The following is an 18,974-nucleotide window of genomic DNA, read 5'->3' as shown; positions in this document are numbered from 1 at the left end:
AATTGATATAATATCTGCGCATTAATACCTGTGTATTTTTTCTATTAACATTCGCACGAGTATCTGTTACTTTTATTTCAGATTCTTAGTTTAAACATGTCGAATTCGAACAACAAGAATTACGTCGTACATGAAGGCAGAGTCAGAGAAAGAAGAACATCTGAATCTTGGAGGGAAAATCATCGTGAAGATGACAGGCCCAATAGGTAATTTTACATCTGTCAGTTATAAATAAAATACATCTCGTTTCAGTTAATAATCACCTGTCCTTCTGTGCCTATGCAGATACGACTCGGTAAGAAAAGATTTAGACTGTGGAAATTACAGCCCAGATCGATTTCAAGACAGGAAATCTCTACCGAAGCGTAGGCGTGACAGCCACAGGGACGTTCAGCCATATCGAAAATATAATTCCAACATCGGAAGTGGGAGAGAGTCAAGAGTGTCCTCGACATTCCATTCTCCCAGGACCGTTGTTGGAAGAACCATCTGGTCCCCAAAATCGTTGGCAAGTATGGTGTAAGTTGTTAAATTTAAGAAATTATAAAAATTAAAAGAAAAATTCTCTCCAAATTTTTTTTCCAGTTTGGGAGTTGTTGTTAATTAAGTTAATTTTTTTGACGCTCATAGAAATGAAGAATAGCAAGTTTGAATTTAGTTATATCCGTGAGATAATTTTAATATACCTTTTTTTTAAATTTTAATTCAAATTTAATGATTGTTTCATACACTTGAACATTAGCCCCCCCCCCACGCCATTTAAAACAAGCATAGCTCTTACCTCGATCATATTCACATTATTCCACTATAAGTTATAAATTATGTCTATAGGTATAATTTAATTTGACATGAGCAAGTACGTATGAGCAATTTCGCAAGCAACATACGCTTTGAAGTAAATTTGACCTCAAATATTTTGGAGTTTTTTAGCATAACGCGTGTTACAAACAATAAGAATTTAAAATGGTAAAAAATTACGGAAACAATTTTTTAGTTTTGATAGTTAAAATATTGTTTCAGTCTTTTTACCATTAAATGTTCTTATTACTTGTACGATGCAACTAAATCAACAATATAAAGTCCTAATTGTTTTTAATTTACAATCATGTTTAATTTATATTTCGTAACTTTTTTGTTTGTTTATTCTAATTTTAACTATGAAAAATTTTGTATCAATTATACTAATAGAATTCTTGTACTTGTAGTTAGTACGAAAACAAATAAATCAAAAGAATAAATTAACATAAAATAGTCAAAAAATATCAAAACAGTATCTTATTATTCTCTGTCGAATCGTCTGCGAGTTGTCATTGGCATACTATAACTATTTCTATATCTGTCATGGTTGCGGCCAAGTTGTGTGCAAATTTATCTGAAAATCTACTTCGAGTATGGAAGCTTTAATAAACACAACAAAAATATAAACCAGTTATATCAGAAAAAAAATTATACTTAAGAAAATTGTTAAAAGACATAAGAATTTTATCTTTAAAAAAATGAAAGTTGTAGACTTTTATGAAAAACTTGAGAGAAATCAAAAATTCAGCCATTTCCTTACACTTCTTGACTGACATGATTTATCATTGTTTATTTTGGTTCAGATACAAAAAAAAAAAAAAAAAAAAAAAAAGTAATAAATAAAAAAGTAATACGTGATCAATATTTTTTTATTAATTTAATTAATCTGCAAATTAATTATTTCATGAAATCTTAATTATATTGAGAATTAATTTCTTTTGTACATTTTACTTTTCTCAACTTTTCATCAGTATAAGACTGTTAGAAATTATAATGGCAATTGCACGATATTTTTAATACTTCATCATAAGTTTGGAGTACTTTTTAAAATACTTTTTATAAGTTATACTTAATAATTTATCATTGACCTAAACTGTTTTATTGGAGGAGAAGAATTATTTAAAAAATTATTTTCAAGACCATTAGGGATAAATGTTATCGATAAGCATCTGACATTAGTGTTATCTACTGTAAAAAAAAAAAAAAAATACTAAACGCGTCGGGTTTCTTAGATGGCGTAGATCTATCGATATAAATTATTCTTAACTTAAAAAATTAAGGCAATTCATTGAAAAAATCAGTAAAAAATGGAAGTACTGACTTTCCAGTATTATACAAATCTCACGTAACTTACGTGGCATCATTCTTAAGTAGTTCTAATTTTTTTCTCTAAATCTTTAATCAATTTCGTCTAATTAGGGCTTGATTTTTGTAAAAAAAAAATTTTGTGGCTACTTATTGACATGATCTCGCTTAGCCCATATTAAATTAAGCGGTCTTAAATGTGTTAAACTATATGTTATCAATTTAGCCGATTTTTAGAATAAATACATAAGATTAGAACATGATACAGATTTTACTCACTTCGATAAAACCTCTCTAAATGTAACGTACTCGACAGATTTTAGCTCAACCAAGAGTTAATTACTTGAGGTAGAGCCTCAAAATACAGCTTTTAAAATTTATATCTAGAATCAATAGAGCTGTCTCTTGGGGGTGTCTCGATCTTCGGATGCTCGGGAAGTTGCGGTCGCAAAGGATCTTTTAAATAGTTGTTAAAGTACTCGACTTCGAACTTAACTTTCGCAACTTTCTCTGCGTGTGAGTTGAGAATGTGGATGCGAACAAAATCTGGACCATTCAATTTTTTACCACAGAGCATACACTCCCATTTGTATTGCAATGACTCCCGCGTTTGTGCTTTGGTAAACTTTTCCACCTCACTGTTGAGTAATTGAATAAATCAGAAATGTTTGGAAAACTTTCATGATAGTAATGAAAAAAGCATAAAATATTACGCTTCAACATCCTGGACTCCCAGTGTCTCATAATCTTCTGGAGAGACCAAGGCTACCGGCGCGAGAACTGGATCCATTTTGCAGTAGCCCACGTCTTCGTAGGACATTTTGTGATTCGGAGGTGCGTCTCTGACGTGGAGAATACCACATTGATTTGGCGTCTGATCTTTATTTGGATGCTTGTAATGGATGTTGGCAAGTATAAATTAGGTGAACTACATGGTTTATGGTTTATTTAAAATTTTCAAGACATAAACTGCTTACGTTGAGTCCAGCAAGCTGCTTTTTTCTTCGTTCGGCCAACCTTTCAGGATGATACTTAAGTTGAAACCTGATAGTGTAAAAAGAGATTGATTTTATGAACGAAAATAATTATTGTTATAAGGTTCATCGTAATAATTGTGAAAATAGATACGTAAATTAAGATATAACAACAATAAGCTTCTGTTAACACCAGATACCTTAAGAACTTCAACATAACTAAGTGGACAATTTTCATGTTACATAATGAAAACCAGATAAAGTTTTTCAAAACGTACACACATTAAAACAGCCTTTCACATTTATTATGAACTTCTTATATTATTTTTTGTTTAATAAAAAATTATAAATCAGACATTGAATTAAAAAAAGTTATTTATTTTGTGTTTTAAAGTACAAAAATTTACAAAAAAACAAAAAAAGAAAAAAAAAGTCAAATCAGTTGTAAAGTTGGATAATTAATTTCTAATTTTGGGAATCTACCCCTCCCCTTTTTATTATGCTTACGAAGCAAGCCCCTAACCGATTTCTCCAGAGTGCGTACGGTACCATCTTTACAATTTAAGTTCCTCTTTTTTATATCGATAGCCCCCCAGAAAACAATCCGTCGAATGCTTAAGAACAAATAAATAATCCAATCTCCTTCGTGCCCCCACCTCAATGGTTAACCTTACGGGGTCTTTGGGCCACAAACACTACGTTAGGCAGTCAGCATAAGAGAGTTGAAAAAAAAACTACTTACTTTCCCTAAAGTCACAGGTTCACTTTTATAATCGAATTCAAAACAAAAGCATTTTTCGGAAATAAGATCAAAATCTTTTATTGAAAACTGACGTTTCTGACTGTTGAAGTCACGTTATAAAATACGCTTAAAATTACAAGAACGAAAAATACACATATAGTACACTCAAGTTGTTGCTTGATATGACCAATTGAAGAAACAGTTTTAGAAAAAATATCTCAAATAACATTTTTTTTCTGTACAAAGTATGTACATAGTCCTTGTCATATGTAGCTATTAGGCTATTGGCTAAACATAAAAAAAATCATCCTCTCTATACCACTCAAAAAAAAAAAAAAAAACACACATAGTATACTTGAACTATCCTTTCACATGTCGAATTGCAAAATCGTTTACGAAAATGTCTTAAAACTCAAAACAGTTACAGTAATCATAACGAAAAGTACACACAAATTCCGGTCTATATAGCCACACAGTTAAGATCAAAATCCAATACATCAATTTGAGTTCATGTGAAATACAAGTACCATATACTGTAGTAGCATATAGTAAATTTATAAGAGAAACAAATTGCCCAAAAGATGCTCCGCCTCCTTTCACGCCATATATAAATTTTAGGCATTTATAATTTTTAATAATTATCAGTATTTATTTATTAATTTTTTTAATCTTCCGATATGTCACTTATGGTGAAAATAAAGTAAAACAACTAATAATTAATAAAAACGAGGAACGAGTGGGTTTTTATCATTTATAATGATACTTATTTTTTATAATACATGTAATTATAACTAGTTATGATTATAACTATATTATACATAAAATAATTAAATTAGTAAATAATTATTGAACTTTTTTACTAGTTTAATTTTTGCTTGGGTAACCAAACCAGTGACGAGCAATAACTTTTGCATGCGTTAAGGTCTTTCGTACAGCTTACATATTATGTGAATACGTGCGTGTGTAGTTACCCTTACCTATTGTTATTTAAATTTCATTAAGTAAAAACTCGCATTGGCATACATAAGTAGTAACAGTACACCCAACGCACACACACAAACGTATTTAATCAGTTACTACATGATGTACATAACCTATATAAAGAGCTTTGAGGTGCATGAAAATTTTTGCTCATGAATAACTGATTTTATGTATCCACAAGCAAAAAGCTTTGATATTTAAAATTTTATGCATGCGCTAATAAGCTCCTCTGAGCAACTTTTTGTGTACATAAATTGTGCGGAAGTAGGTGGAGCATATTTTGAGTATGAAGTCCCACGTGTATGATGTGCGTATTTGCTTACACAAAACTTTCGCGTATTGGATCTCTAGATTGACTTGTGAATCCATGATAATGATAGAAAACTTAACAAATAGTTTATGGAGCATAAAAAAAAGATTTAATTCGTACTTGTCAAGAAAAAAAGTAGTAATATCTTACCTATCCTTTGTTGTACTGGGTGTAGTCTGCAATGGCCGCCAGCAGCAGAGATTACCTGCAGTAAATTATATACAAGCCACGACAATGTTGAGCGATTAGCGAGGCGATTAGATAAGAGCTGCTACTGTCCCTGTTTACTTTGGAGTAGAAGAGGGGGGGGGGTAAGTTATTTGAAAACTACATATATAACAAACTAATGTCTAATGCCGATGGGATTGTTAAATTCAATAATCCTCGCTGTACAGTGAAGTGTGCAAATTGGCCCGAAATTAAGTCAAAAAGTCGTGCATCGGACAATAGGCCTTGACAACAATCCGAAGAGGTTCGATATCATCGGTACACGGACATTTTTTGGCCTACTACAGCTCTCGTACGTATTAAGGTGGTTCCTGCGAAAATTAAAAACTGGGCGATCAAAATAAGACTTGGAGAGGTTTCTTACAAACTTTTTATATACCTCTCTGCAAAATTTCAGATAGGCTTATAGTATAAAATCACGAGAACGAGACGTTCGAAAATCGTCACCGTATGTCATGCGATTACTTTTCGTAGAACTGGGACAGGATGATCAAAAACTAGAGTAATAAACTAAAAGTTGTTTTTTTTGTAATGATAGGTCAAAAATTATACCATAAAATCGTTTTTAGAAGTCTTAACATTGGATATTGTGATCTATAATGTAACATGGATGCTTTATTTCGTTCAATGAAGAATATTTAATAACATTTTTATGAATATTGACAGCTTCAATAGAAATTATCTTTTCAGTTGCACATTTGACTCGGGAGTCGTGCATGAACCACCTTAAGACTGCAAGAGTTTAAACGTCTCCAAGCTGACATATAGTACTTGTCTTTCACTTGGTGCATTGCAGTCCGATTATTGTGCTATCCCAAGTTCAAGCGACACCAACATATATTATAAAAGGACGAACATTCCCAGCTCTCGGCCTAAAGCCTGCTCTACCACGGTTCTACACAGTATCATTGGATTTATTACCTATAGTATACAAGTAAACCACTGGACAAAAAATCAAAAAGCGCATTACTTTTTGAATTTCTGAGTTAAAAATAGTTTGGTAAATAAATAATACAGACACAATTTTTATAAGTAGGAAATAAGTTATGTTTTATCACGACTGTATTTTTTATTTTTTTTTATTTTTAGGTTAGAGCAGACAAAAAAACGTTACAAACCGTTTTGATTGCCCCATGAAAACCATTCCGATTGCCCATTTTTTAAAATCATCAATTCTGAAACAATTTGTTAAAATTCTTATCAAAATTTTTTATAAATATCAAGCCATTATGATACGTTTTTGTTTTACACATCAAAATAAAAGTTTTTAGATTCTTGAAATATTGCTCATGTGATAAAACTGATAAAAACCATTTTTTTTCGACTTCAAGGTGACATTACACTTTAACTTGTTTTTATTGGGAAAATATGGGTTCTCATTGCTATATTTGAATGTAAAAAACGCGTTAGGGCCAGAACTTTGAACAAAAATTTTTTTTATAATTGGATGAATTTACAAAAAGATATTAAGAAAAGCCCCGATGACCCCACCCTATCCCACGTGTTAAATGTACGTTATGCACGTTCAAAGGAAAGTGTTACAGAACCGATTGGGTTAGGGGAAAAAAAGCTTAAGTATTAAGTATCGTTATCTTCTCGAAAACATATTAATAAAAGGCTTTTATCTAATTACATTGTTGAACGTGGAAAAATAAAAAAATAAAAAATAGATTTTCTCTTCAAGGCCCGTCTTATTTTTCCCCCAATTGGAGAGCACTCACCGATATAGTTAGTTTTTTAAATGGATGGTGGGATTGAGCCATCTGAAGTTAAAACATTTTTGTATCACCAATTGAAAGCTATAGTGGTTTAAAGAGAAATAACGTTTTTTCAGCAAATATTTACAAGACCTTATATTTACCGATTTTTATATCTTATAGCAACCACTGTAACTTTTAAATGGTGGCCGCAAATAAAACAAAATCGTTTATTCCATCGACAGGTCCTGTTCTCAACTTCCATTTAAACCAGGCAAAAACACTCTTATTATGCAAGCAGCTTTCCTGTACTTACCAAAAGCAGACATAATGTGTCGAAAAATTGACAAAAACTCACCTTTTATAAATGTGTGGTATCTTTGACAAAATGACTTAACATTAAAATTGCTGTAAGTACTTGTTGAGAATGCTGTTCGAAATGGGGGAATACAATGTAAACAAATTTTTGCAACGACTTTTTTTAGATTCATTTTTGAAGTCTTGAGTCAGTTACAGCGGAATTGACCATATACATAGCAATATATCATATGCTTATTTGCACACAAAAGTTGGTGATCACGGGGCGAAACCCACCGGAGGCCCAAAGTCAGATCCCAAGTCCGCGGCCAAAGTAGGCAGTAACCAGCTCTAGTTTGGCCCAACTTTTCACCCAATTTCAATTTCCATTCGGGTCTCGGGCTGTTGCTGTAGTAATCGGCAATTCCACCAGATGTACAATAAAGCATTTGTCATATTTTGCCAAACGTAAACAAATGTTCAGACTAAAGAATTGAAGTGCTTTAAATCGCCACTGCTAAAAAACAATTAATTTCCTTCTGAATCACTGGAACTTGAACTGCTGGAGTCAAACTCAACAGCTAACTCATAATGGAGCTGTTATATCCATTGTTTCTTTTTGGCACTTGCAACTATTTGGAGCACTCTTCTTTTCTTTGGTCTGCCAGATACTTTACGTTTTAGACCAAGAACTCGAGTACAGATGAAGCAAAAAATTAATACCTGCCTCCATTCTTATAAAAGTTGAGAAAACCTTATGATTGGGAGAGATTATAGTGTTTCTGCGATATTGCTATGACAAGTTACATTCTGTATCTGAAAATTCCCAAATGTCAAAAATTTTTATCTACCATCGGGCCCAATAGATAGAGAATAAGTTATTATTGGCGGCCAAATAAGGACTCATATCTGATACCCGACAATCGGCTTTAAAGTGAATATATAGGTATACCTTCATTCTCATAACGTGGACAAAATTGGCTCAAATTCTCGCTTTTGTTAAGTCCCAAAATTATCACCATTCGGGATCTAGATCAAAGATATTTTTTTAAATGAGTAACGAAGTGGCGGCTAGTCTTTTTTTGTGAGAGGTGTATTCACTTCAAAGTCGATTTTCGAGTAGTAGATAGGTCCCAATTTTTCCGTCTATGACAACTTTTTATTCTCTAAACATATAGGGTGACGGGGCCTGTAGAGGCAGGTATTCGAGGTGAGATGCGACTACTAGCGCCGAATAGCCAATACAAAAACAAATAAAGTGGCCAAAGTTAAAACTAAAACTTGTCCTATTTGACTTGTTCAAAAAAAAGAGCGCCAATTTAGCGCCATTTTATAATTTGAAAAAGCATCATGCGGCAATAACGCATACTAAAACCTGTCCTACAAGTAAGTATCACCTCGATTGAATTTTTTGCATTTAGAAATTGGAGCTGTTCACATAGACATTTTTTGCTTAATTCAATGTGAACGTTCATATTGAAAAGGGTGTTCCACTGTTTCGCTAAACTCAAATTGAGTGAATAGGCTTATACCTCTTTTTCCATCAGGCAACAAAGCCTATATATGGTCGTAACTACCGGGGCCGTACCATATAACTATTTTTCTGTACATCGGCCTATGTTATAACATAGGCCCGCGAAGCTAAAAAAAGTTATATGGTACGGCTCCCGTAGTTGAACTACGTTGACTGGGGCCGTACCATATAACTATTTTTCTGTACATCGGCCTATGTTATAACATAGGCCCGCAAAGCTAAAAAAAGTTACATGGTACGGCTCCTGACAGAGAACACAGTATAGGTCTGTTCAGTCTGTTCACTCAATTTGAGTTTAGCGGAGCAGTGGAACCCCCTTTTCAATATGAACGTTCACATTGAATTAAGCAAAAAATGTCTATGTGAACAGCTCCATTATTCAAATACTGGGGCCGTACCATATAACTATTATTCTGTACATCGGCTTATGTTATAACATAGGCCCGCAAAGCTAAAAAAAGTTATATGGTACGGCTCCTGATGAACTCGTCTTAGCCAACTTATCCAACTTAACAGCGACACCTGTCCCTAGAAAAATAGTAGGTGAGCAGGTTGGATGCACTGATAGTCACTAGCTACATAACCCATAAAATGTCTCCTTACATACACACATATATGTATACATGTTTACATACTTTACATGTGCAATGTATTGCATTTAAATAGAAAAAGTTCTAAATAAAAAGGTTTAATAAATTTTGTTGACCGAATGTACCCAAGTTTTAGTGTTAATCAAGAAGTGCTTGTTATTCATTAGAGCAAATGATCCAAGAGTTTATAAAAAACAGGTGATTATGTTTAACTGTCAAAATTCATGAAAATTAACCTCCACGATGCAATACAACTGTTAATGCTGTGAGTACTCTGGAGGCCTGGACACTAATTGTAGATTGTTTATTTCAAGCTGAACAGAAATATCATACAGTTGACGAAATACAAACAAGCCAAAAAAACTTGTAAAAGTTCCAATTCTGACGTATCAGCAATTCCTCTTTTTCCTGTAGTGTTGATAAATTGACTGTAGAAATGGATGCTCAAGAAAAATCTAGAGACCAAATTAAATCAGAGCGAGAAGCAAAAAAATTAGCCAAGGCGTTGGCCAAGGGCAAAAAAAATGTTAAGGATAAAGGGGAGACAAGTCAACCGGCAGTGCAACCAAGCAATGTCCAACAGAGTGAAGTGCAACAAAAACCAGCTGTCCATAAAGTTAATGTGGTTACACAAAACAGTTCTGGTAACTATCTTGATGTTTAAGCTGATTATAGGTTTTACTATTACAAAAAAATGCCAGATAAAACTTTTAAGGTCAAAGTAAACAAAATGGCTAATAAGTTTGTAGCAACGTACACATATTCAATAAACAGAAATATTTTCAAAGTACACAGCTAAGGATCAAATATAAAGACGTTTTATCTGACATTTTTTCCATTACTATTTTATCAAATCCATGAATATTGTTTATTTTTTAAATATTTGTTGCTGCCCAATATAGTTTATGTTCATATATTTGCCATCATATAAATTGAATAAGCTTAGCAAATGAAGAATATAAAATTTGAAGCCCTCAAACTTTCAAGTTAACCATGGAAAGTAAATTTAATGTAAATTTTAGAAAAAAGTAAAAAACAGTTAAAAGAAGAGAGAAGAGCTGTGCAAGAAGCTCAGAGAGCTGCCAAAGCTGCTGTGCCAGCTGATAAGATAAAAAAACCTGTGTGTGAAAAAAAAGACGACAAAGCTGTCACGATAGTTAAAAAAGAAGCCGGAACAAAGAAAACTGTTACCTTAAGTGCAGGAAAAGATAACTCGAATGCTGTTGATTTATTCAAACATTTATACATTGACAGGAATAACATTGCACGACTACTTAACTCTAGTTATAATAACATTCATCCAGCAATAATCAGATTAGGTGTACAGTACGCTGAAAAAGTGATTGTTGGTAGTAATGCAAGATGTGTCGCACTACTTGCTGCTCTAAAGCAGCTTACTAATGACTTCGAATGCCCTTTGCAAGCTGATTTTACAAGAGAATTAGAAGCTAGCTTGGTAGAAGCGAAAAAGTATCTTGATTTTTGTAGACCTTTCTCAGTTTCAATGGAAAATGCTTTGAAACACTTGCAAAGAAAAATGTGCACATTTCCTGCAACCATATCTGACAAAGAAGTTAGTTTTCATTTCTAATGCTCTTATTTCTTACTCCAACCTATCCTTGCTTCCTCCTACTTTTTACACAAATATTGCAATGTCTTTTCTAAAGAATAAGAAATGATTCCATTCAACTTACAGGCAAAACTCAAGTTAGCAGATGTAATTGATACTTACATTGAACAACAAATAGATCTTGCGGACAAGGCAATAGCCAAAGCAATTCAAAAGAAAATTTTCAATGGAGATGTTATATTAACTTATGGATTGTAAGTAACTGTCATTGTAAATCACTCGTTTTTTAACATGTGCAGAACTGATTTAATGAAAAAAAAAAAAAAACTATTACCCAGTTCTTCTGTGATTCACAAAAGTCTTTGTGATGCTCATGACTCTAAAAAACAATTCAGAGTGATTGTAGTTGATGGGAGGCCTTGGCTAGAAGGTAAAGAGCTCCTTAGACGACTAGTCAAACACGGAATTGACTGTTCATATGTGTTGATCAACGCACTTAGTTTCATTATGCCACAGGTAACGTTGATAATAATTTTTATTTCATTGACTTTTTAAAATGTTTCACACAATTATGATTTCTCAAGTGCCCGAGATAATACATGTAGGATTGAACTATATTGCAAAAATATTTTAATTAAAATAAGCTTAATTACAATATTATATGAATGACTCCAGTTTTCTAATTTTTTCTTTTTTATTTTTCTACTCAAGAAAGAAAGTAATTTGGAATCAAGTCGCTTTTCACAAATACTTTTTGCTCATAAATACACTGTTATATTCATTGAATTTAGCTGATAAAAGTTATAAGTATAGTTGAGTCTCTTTTTCTTCAGTTGTTTACTATAAATCATCCATCGATAAAAATGATGTCTTGTAGTCGATAAATAATTAATTACTAACGATTAAAGACTACACACTGATGATTAATAAATATTTGTTAATAATTAATAATTACGTATTTAGTTTTACAAACATCTGTTGTAAATAGACTTGTTCATTTATTTACGAGATAAGTTTGTATAAGATCGCGTTTATAGTATTCAAGAAAAAAAAATTCATGAAGTTTTAATGCAACTTCATGAGCACTGCAACTTGATCTGAAACTTTCTGCAGCTCTTGAGAATACCTTGTACTTTAATGCTATGCTATTAGAATTATAATACGTATTTTCAAAAACTCATAACATTTTTATTGAAAAATAACTGGATTAAGAGATTTACCAACAATAACAATTGAGAACTCGATCGAATTTTAATTCACATGCATTAACAGTCAGTGAGTGCCATTTCAACACAATAGTGATCCCTTCTGTCACAGTAACAATTATCTCACAAATTGTATCGGCTTAAAATTATGGGATGCTATTATTTTGCACAATTGGTTCATTTCACTCACTGTTAAAATAATCATCAAATTTTTAGGTGAGTAAGGTATTTCTAGGAGCTCACGCAATTCTAGCAAACGGTGCTGTTATATCGCGAGTTGGAACTGCGGAAGTAGCCCTAATGGCTAACGCTTTTAACGTTCCTGTTCTCGTGGCTTGTGAAACACACAAATCTTGCAAACGCGTCCAAACGGACTCGATTGTCTTCAATGAAATAGGTACGTTACACATTTATGAATTTTTTTCTCATAAAATATTTGTTTCGTTTTTTTTTACCAATCATTGGGCATTAATGTCCTGTCATGAAAGGATTTCTAATCATAATATTCTTTGTCATGTTCAATAGGCGATTCGGATAAACTCGTAAAAAATACGTTTAGCGATTCGAAAAAATCGTGTTTATCTAATTGGACCAGCAGAAAGACGCTCAATCTACTCAATATAACGTATGATGTAACACCAGCAGAACTGGTAACAGCCGTTGTTACAGAAATAGCAATTTTGCCGTGTACAAGTGTAGCTACCAATTATTTTGCGAATTTAAGCTTGTAAAGCAAAAGCTATAAGCTAGCACTTTCTACATCTGGCTGATTTATGTATCTATAAATTGTATAAATTATCTGTATGTATATGAATTGTTGTAATAAACTGGATTGAATATTAACTTACCTGCAAGTGACATCTTTGCGATTTAATTACCAAGACCTTACAAGGAAACATACGATTTCCTTGGGACCGCAAATTGACCGTAAGATATCATAGTAATACGTGATACTGTAATGATACGTGAACAAGCGGAAGTATTTTTTTTTTACAGTTAGTATAACTGAGACTGATGACATAGATAATCAAAACTTAGCCAGAGACGCGAATACTTACGTACAATAACTTTAAAAATCTTCGATACAACTTAAAAAAAAAAAAGTATACTACTGGCCTTGATAAATTTAATAATAAGTGACATATCAGAAACAAATCCAAAATTATACCTTAAAAGATCCGTGACTGGTGGATAATTTTATTTCGCCCATTCTTTTACTCAAACAAAAAAGTTGTTCAAGTCAGTGAAATGTAATTACTAATTACCCGGGCTTTTTGTTTTTAATCTACGCAATAATTAAACAAATTTTGTTAAGGGAAATGAAACAAACCTAACGTAAAAACTAGTTTAGTAGATTCACTGTTCCACTAAATATTTGAGTTTATTGTATTATTTTTTTGGAAAATTTTAAAGTTATCAAATCGTGTTCTAGTTCTTTGTTTCTTAACAGTTATCAATAGAAAAATTTTATTGAGGTTACTGCTTATATTAATCATATTTAATTACTAACAGCGTGTGCTAATGGTTTGAATTTTTTTAAATTTATTCCGACAAAATTCAAGCACATAACGATAATTTTATTAAGAAATTATTTATTTATTAAAAAATAGAAAAGAAATGGTGTATACACCCATAGTAGGTCAGTGCACTAATAAAAAAACTTACATACTCATGTATAATGACGTATGAGAAAATCCACAAAAAGTATCCCTTTTTTGTGGATTTCCTCTATAGGGGTGGATTGCATTTAGATATCAAAGAACCGATCATTATTTTATTAAAACATTTATTGTTAAATAAGTTGCTTGGAATAGTTTTGCGAGAATTTAAAATAAGTCCAATCTGATTATTTTCCCGAGCTATACTTACCAAATAAAAAAAAGGTTCTACGACGTGTAGTTGCTGATGAGATAATGCATTTTTTTCGGTCGATGCAATTCGAAGGGCCGGAGACCGAAACCAAGCAGCTGAGTATCGGCGGATGGCGTCAACACACGTTATCAATCTTGAACGAAAAAAACTTTGCTATTTTCAAGTCAGTAAAAAACAACGGTTTGATAAGTTGACATCATGACTTGTACATTTATTAGATAAATAAATGATTGATTGACTATGAAAAGTCAGTAGAGTTTTTTTTACTTCGGGCGTTTTTCAGAGGCTGGTAGGGTATGCCCTCGGTAGGAAAACTAGGACTCGACACAAAAGCGCCATCGCTCCGTGGCTACATGAAGTCCTTCGGGCCTTGGGTCGCAAAATAGCCCCGGGGACGATGGCACTTATCCGACGAAAACTGCTACTTTTTTTTTTAATTCGTAGAAAAATTGCAGCTTTACGATGAACTAAGTCATGATGATGTACGATAAAAATGAGAAAATTAATCTATTTATTTGTAATGTTCAAACGTAACTCTTTTTCAAAGGCGTTTTTAAACAAATTAATTTGCAAAAATCTATAAGGTACAAATCATACTTAAGGAGGTTTGGGAATTTCATTCAGAGAGGCGAGGAACGGGGAGTCCCCCCTGCCCGCGCAGCTCCTCTTGCACTCAACAAACTTGAAACTTTACGACTGTAACTGCTTGTATTTTTGAAAAATGCCTGGCAAAGCTTGATTTTTTTTTTGTCGATCATCTTCGTTTTGTACCAAGTTATCTATGAAAACGTTTTTTTTTTATTCCAACACATTTAGAATATACCTCAATTTCAATTAAAATGCCAACCTAACCTTTCTCTCTCTTAAGAGACCGTGTTGAACTGTCAATATTTCATAATTTTTTTTTCAAAAATTTCCCCTGGTAAAAAATCTGAAAAATTCATGTGCACTCCTAATATGCTCAAATATATGTGGCGTCTCACACATAGAGATATAAGGATAGAGTGCGCTAACTATAATAATGTACGTAAGGAGGAGCGATACGGTAAAAGAAAGAGATGGTCGCCGAGTGTCCTCTCCATCTCTTTCTAGCTGAGCGCTGTAATTGGCTGAATGGCTGCTGCTCAAGGAGGTATTCTGGCCGTCAGCGGCAGTTACTGACATAGGTTATTGCCTCTTGAGCATCAGCCAATCACAGTGCTCGGGTAGAAAGAGACAGAGAGGACACTCGGCAACCATCTCTTTCTTTTACCGTATCGCTGTATTCAGCCTGTAGCGCACTCTATCCTTATATCTCTATGGTCTCACATCTCTCGCGCTTCAGGCTCTACTCGCTAGGTGGCCAAGCCCCTAATAGCTCGTTCCCGTCAAGCGGCAAAATTCCCGCACGATTACTATATAAGCGCGATCGAGATAGTCTAAGCCCACACCCCTTCTGTGTCTAAGGCAGGGAGCACGTCATCAGCCTTACTGATGAGTCCTGGCGTGCTCTCGGGACGAAACACCTTATTCTCTCTCAAGTAGGCGATAACAATCGCTACATATACAAGATACATTTTTTTTGGCGCGTTTCTCTATTTTGAACTTTTCTCCCAAACCTCCTTAACAATAAAAACTCTAAAAGAAGATAAGCTCCATAAAATCATCATTCCGAGATGCCTAAAAAAATGACCGCTTATCAACAAAGAGACTATTTTAATAAATAATTACGACTATTTGCGAAAACTATTCAGGCGATCAACTAGAAATTTGTAGCGTTTTTTAGCACTGTGAAGATACACACTTTACGCTTGGTTTGGAAACATTTGGATACAAAGGTTATTGCTGATTAATAATTGAAAAAATGTCTTATGTTAAGGTTTTTTTCTTTAACTTAACAGATAAATAAATAATCCAAATTAAAAATATTCTTACGGTATTTTGTAGTTTTTTTTTAACAGCTATATTTGTTACATTTAATGTGTTTTAGAAGACTCTAGTTTAAGAGCTATAGTTAAGAAACTAATTTTTGCGAATCAAAATTTTAAATAGCAGAAATTAAAGACGTTCGGTAGAGATAGAATGTTCCAGTGAATTTTTCTGAAATTTTGACCAGAAGTTCTCGTTGTTGTTTTAATAAACCTGTCAAAATTTTAAGAGGTTCGTCTGTTTTGTTTTCGAGATATTAAATCTTAGAGCTCAGTCATTATAACACAGTCGCTTATGGGAAAACTGATTAAAACTCAGTTTTAAGCAAATTGGCCCAGTGAATTTCGCCAATTTTTTTTCATTTGTCACAGATAATGTTATGAGTTAAATGCATACCAAGTTTCGTGACGATCGTCTGATTCGTTAATATATAAAAAAATAAATAAAAGTTTGATAAAAACGCAATGGCAACGTTGCAAGTGGCAGGAAATTCAAAATGCTCTAGGACGGCAATCAGTACATATTTCAATATTATCGTAAATATTAATACATTTTCGTATAAAATACCAGCTTACATGTGTGTAGCACGTTGTTTATTTTTCTTATAAAATTTCAAATTTATGATTATTTCTGTTCCTTTCTCATTTGTCGTAGTTTGGAGGTTATACCGTTTTTGGTTTTGGGCCTTTTTACGAATGAAATCTACGAATATAAATACAACGGTCACAAGTCTTTTCAATTACTTATTTATTCATTTTCATTACATTTTTATAACGAATCAAAGTCAAATACTTACTGCTTCATCACAAAAACATTGAACATACACGTATAACACTGTCGCAACCGACGCAGCAGACGAGCGGACACCTGATGCGTGTACATAAACACTCATACATTGAAGACCCGTACGGCGTTGTCAACTCTTCACTCATCTCTGGTTTCCCCTTGCCCCGCATGTTTCCCCCCGCTATCTCTACCGAACGTCCTTAAACAGTCACCCGCGAAAAATCAGAAAAATTTTCTTCTTTACCCATTCATTAAATAGTATGGAATGTAAAGTAAAATACTTGATAATTATTATAACTGCCATTACATAAACAATAATTTAGGATCCAAGTTAAAAAAGGTATAGCTTAGCAACAGAATAACAAGGAGGTATGGCTGCATAGGAGTATTAAAGAATGACAAAGATATGTAAATATCAAGTAAATCAAAAGTTCTGTCTACCTATAGGCATGAAGTATAGCTTAATTGCTGTTCAACAAATCACAATGATACAGCTATGAACAATGAGTAACAAAGTATAGTCATCTTCTATCTCTGCCGAATAAGCGTAAGGCTTCCCCATTTTATGTTTGGCCACTGCAACAAGTCACAAAAGCTCTACTTGAAAAGAGACACATCTACAAGTTGTATCATTTTTATACGTTACCTGAATTGATCCACTATTTTAACGACTCGGCACACCTTGCACACGACAATGACGAGAGCTGGAGAAAGAAAGGATCCGCTGCCTTTTTTTCAGTGGGCTAAACTAATTGTTTTTCTTGCTGCAGTTTCAGGCATGTATAGAAAAAAATATATTATATCGTAATATAAAAGTGAGATTAATGCTTAACTAACTCTCAATTTGTGTAAATAACTCAATTTTCAAATGAATTTTGTACTGTTATTGCAACAATTAGAGTTTACACTGGTGTCCAATTCAGGCTTTTTTAGTCTTGATCTACGATCTATTTTTCTCGCTATACGACTACATAGCCTAACGTAACTATAGGTGTCGAGAAAGTGCTGGCGTACAGCAAGAGATCTTTGACAAAGGGAGTGCTACGATTTTTAGTTTTATTTAGCTTATTTGTAAATTCAAAAAGTAATTTTAAAAATTTATAATATTATACGTACAGACTCTTTCTTGCCTTTTATCTGCTCTTTCTACGCCTACATAATTTATGGTTTTGGTTTAATAGTTTACCGTAGTTTTTGTTTCTTTTATTTTATATTCTTAAAAGTCAAATTTGTTAAGATTTTTTACATTTGAAAAACAATGCTGTAAATAATAAATCAAACATATAAAAATATCTAGTAGTTGTAAAAAAAGTAAGCATTAATGTATACCCAAAGTGTGTCTAGTGGCTAATTCCACATTTGAATGTAGGGTAGTTCAGTGCAGTAAACTTTTAATTGATAGTTTTCGCAGTCATTAAATCGATGCTTTGGTCGCAGAAAGCACTAACTCTAAGAAATTTTTTTTTCATATTTTGTATTGTCAGTACTGTCTGTTCAACTCTCATTTAACTTTTAACCCTTTTTTATAAGCAGTTTTAAGTAAGCGCTCTTTAATGGCAGTTTTTGTTGTGCAATAGCAAAAATCTTTAAATACAACGTGTCTTTTTACCAACTCTTAATTTTTGCAGCTCACCTCGCAGCAGGTGAATAATTGAAACACACAGTATAAAAATTACTAAATGATTAAATAAAAGGTTACTAATTTTCTTAAATATATAACTTCTCGATTATCGAACTATTTCAATTACTGTAGAGAAAATGTAGACCGTTTACTGCCTAAGGCCACGTGGTGGTTCAACTTAATTTCCTTACTTCGTCCTTAGAATTATAACCATCTAAAGTTTTAGTTTGTTTGTTTATTAAACCAAATAAGCGTTTCGAAAGTAGAGGTTATATGGGCGTACACATTTTTATTGATAATATAAAAAAATTAATGTAATTCCAGATAAGTTGAATCTGAAATTTTACTATGTAGAGCAGTGCCCCAACTCTATATAATACTACACCTTAAAGCTACCTTAAATTATTGAGAAATTGAATACCTTAAATAACTGGAGACTAGCTTTTCTGGAAAATTTTTACTGGCTTGCATTGAAACGGAACAAAAACTATGACGAAAGGAAATCGTAGCCGATGAAAATGTAACTTGTCCATTTATTTTTTTAATCCGAATAAAA

At 32.9% G+C, this 18,974-nt stretch overlaps 2 protein-coding genes across 3 annotated transcripts; one reads left to right on the top strand and one right to left on the bottom strand.

The window, feature by feature from the left end:
• Positions 1 to 2,164: 2,164 nt before the first annotated feature.
• Positions 2,165 to 5,292, bottom strand: LOC149374327 (serrate RNA effector molecule homolog). Its single transcript, XM_089594066.1, has 4 exons — positions 5,261 to 5,292; positions 3,081 to 3,147; positions 2,817 to 2,995; positions 2,165 to 2,741 (listed from the first exon to the last, which is right to left on the bottom strand). Exons 3-4 carry the CDS (start codon positions 2,921 to 2,923, stop codon positions 2,474 to 2,476), a joined length of 375 nt encoding a protein of 124 aa, XP_089450192.1. The 5' UTR covers positions 2,924 to 2,995; positions 3,081 to 3,147; positions 5,261 to 5,292; the 3' UTR covers positions 2,165 to 2,473.
• A 4,208-nt stretch (positions 5,293 to 9,500) lies between these two features.
• eIF2Bdelta (eukaryotic translation initiation factor 2B subunit delta) lies at positions 9,501 to 13,078 on the top strand. Of its 2 annotated transcripts, XM_014360843.2 has the most exons (7): positions 9,501 to 9,654; positions 9,771 to 10,100; positions 10,479 to 11,029; positions 11,153 to 11,280; positions 11,365 to 11,542; positions 12,448 to 12,628; positions 12,757 to 13,078. In XM_014360843.2, exons 2-7 carry the CDS (start codon positions 9,893 to 9,895, stop codon positions 12,960 to 12,962), a joined length of 1,452 nt encoding a protein of 483 aa, XP_014216329.1. In that variant the 5' UTR covers positions 9,501 to 9,654; positions 9,771 to 9,892; the 3' UTR covers positions 12,963 to 13,078. The 2 variants fall into 2 exon arrangements, with proteins under 2 accessions (XP_014216329.1, XP_089450186.1); XM_089594060.1 differs by lacking the exon at positions 9,501 to 9,654 and having other exon boundaries at positions 9,677 to 10,100.
• Positions 13,079 to 18,974: the final 5,896 nt, after the last annotated feature.

Source organism: Copidosoma floridanum, unplaced genomic scaffold (assembly GCF_036245765.1).
Source record: "Copidosoma floridanum isolate Cflo_tuat_1 unplaced genomic scaffold, Cflo_Japanese_pri ptg000020l, whole genome shotgun sequence".
Taxonomy (NCBI): domain Eukaryota; kingdom Metazoa; phylum Arthropoda; class Insecta; order Hymenoptera; family Encyrtidae; genus Copidosoma; species Copidosoma floridanum.
Note: the sequence above shows the minus strand (reverse complement) of the source record. Positions and strands in the feature narration are given on the sequence as shown.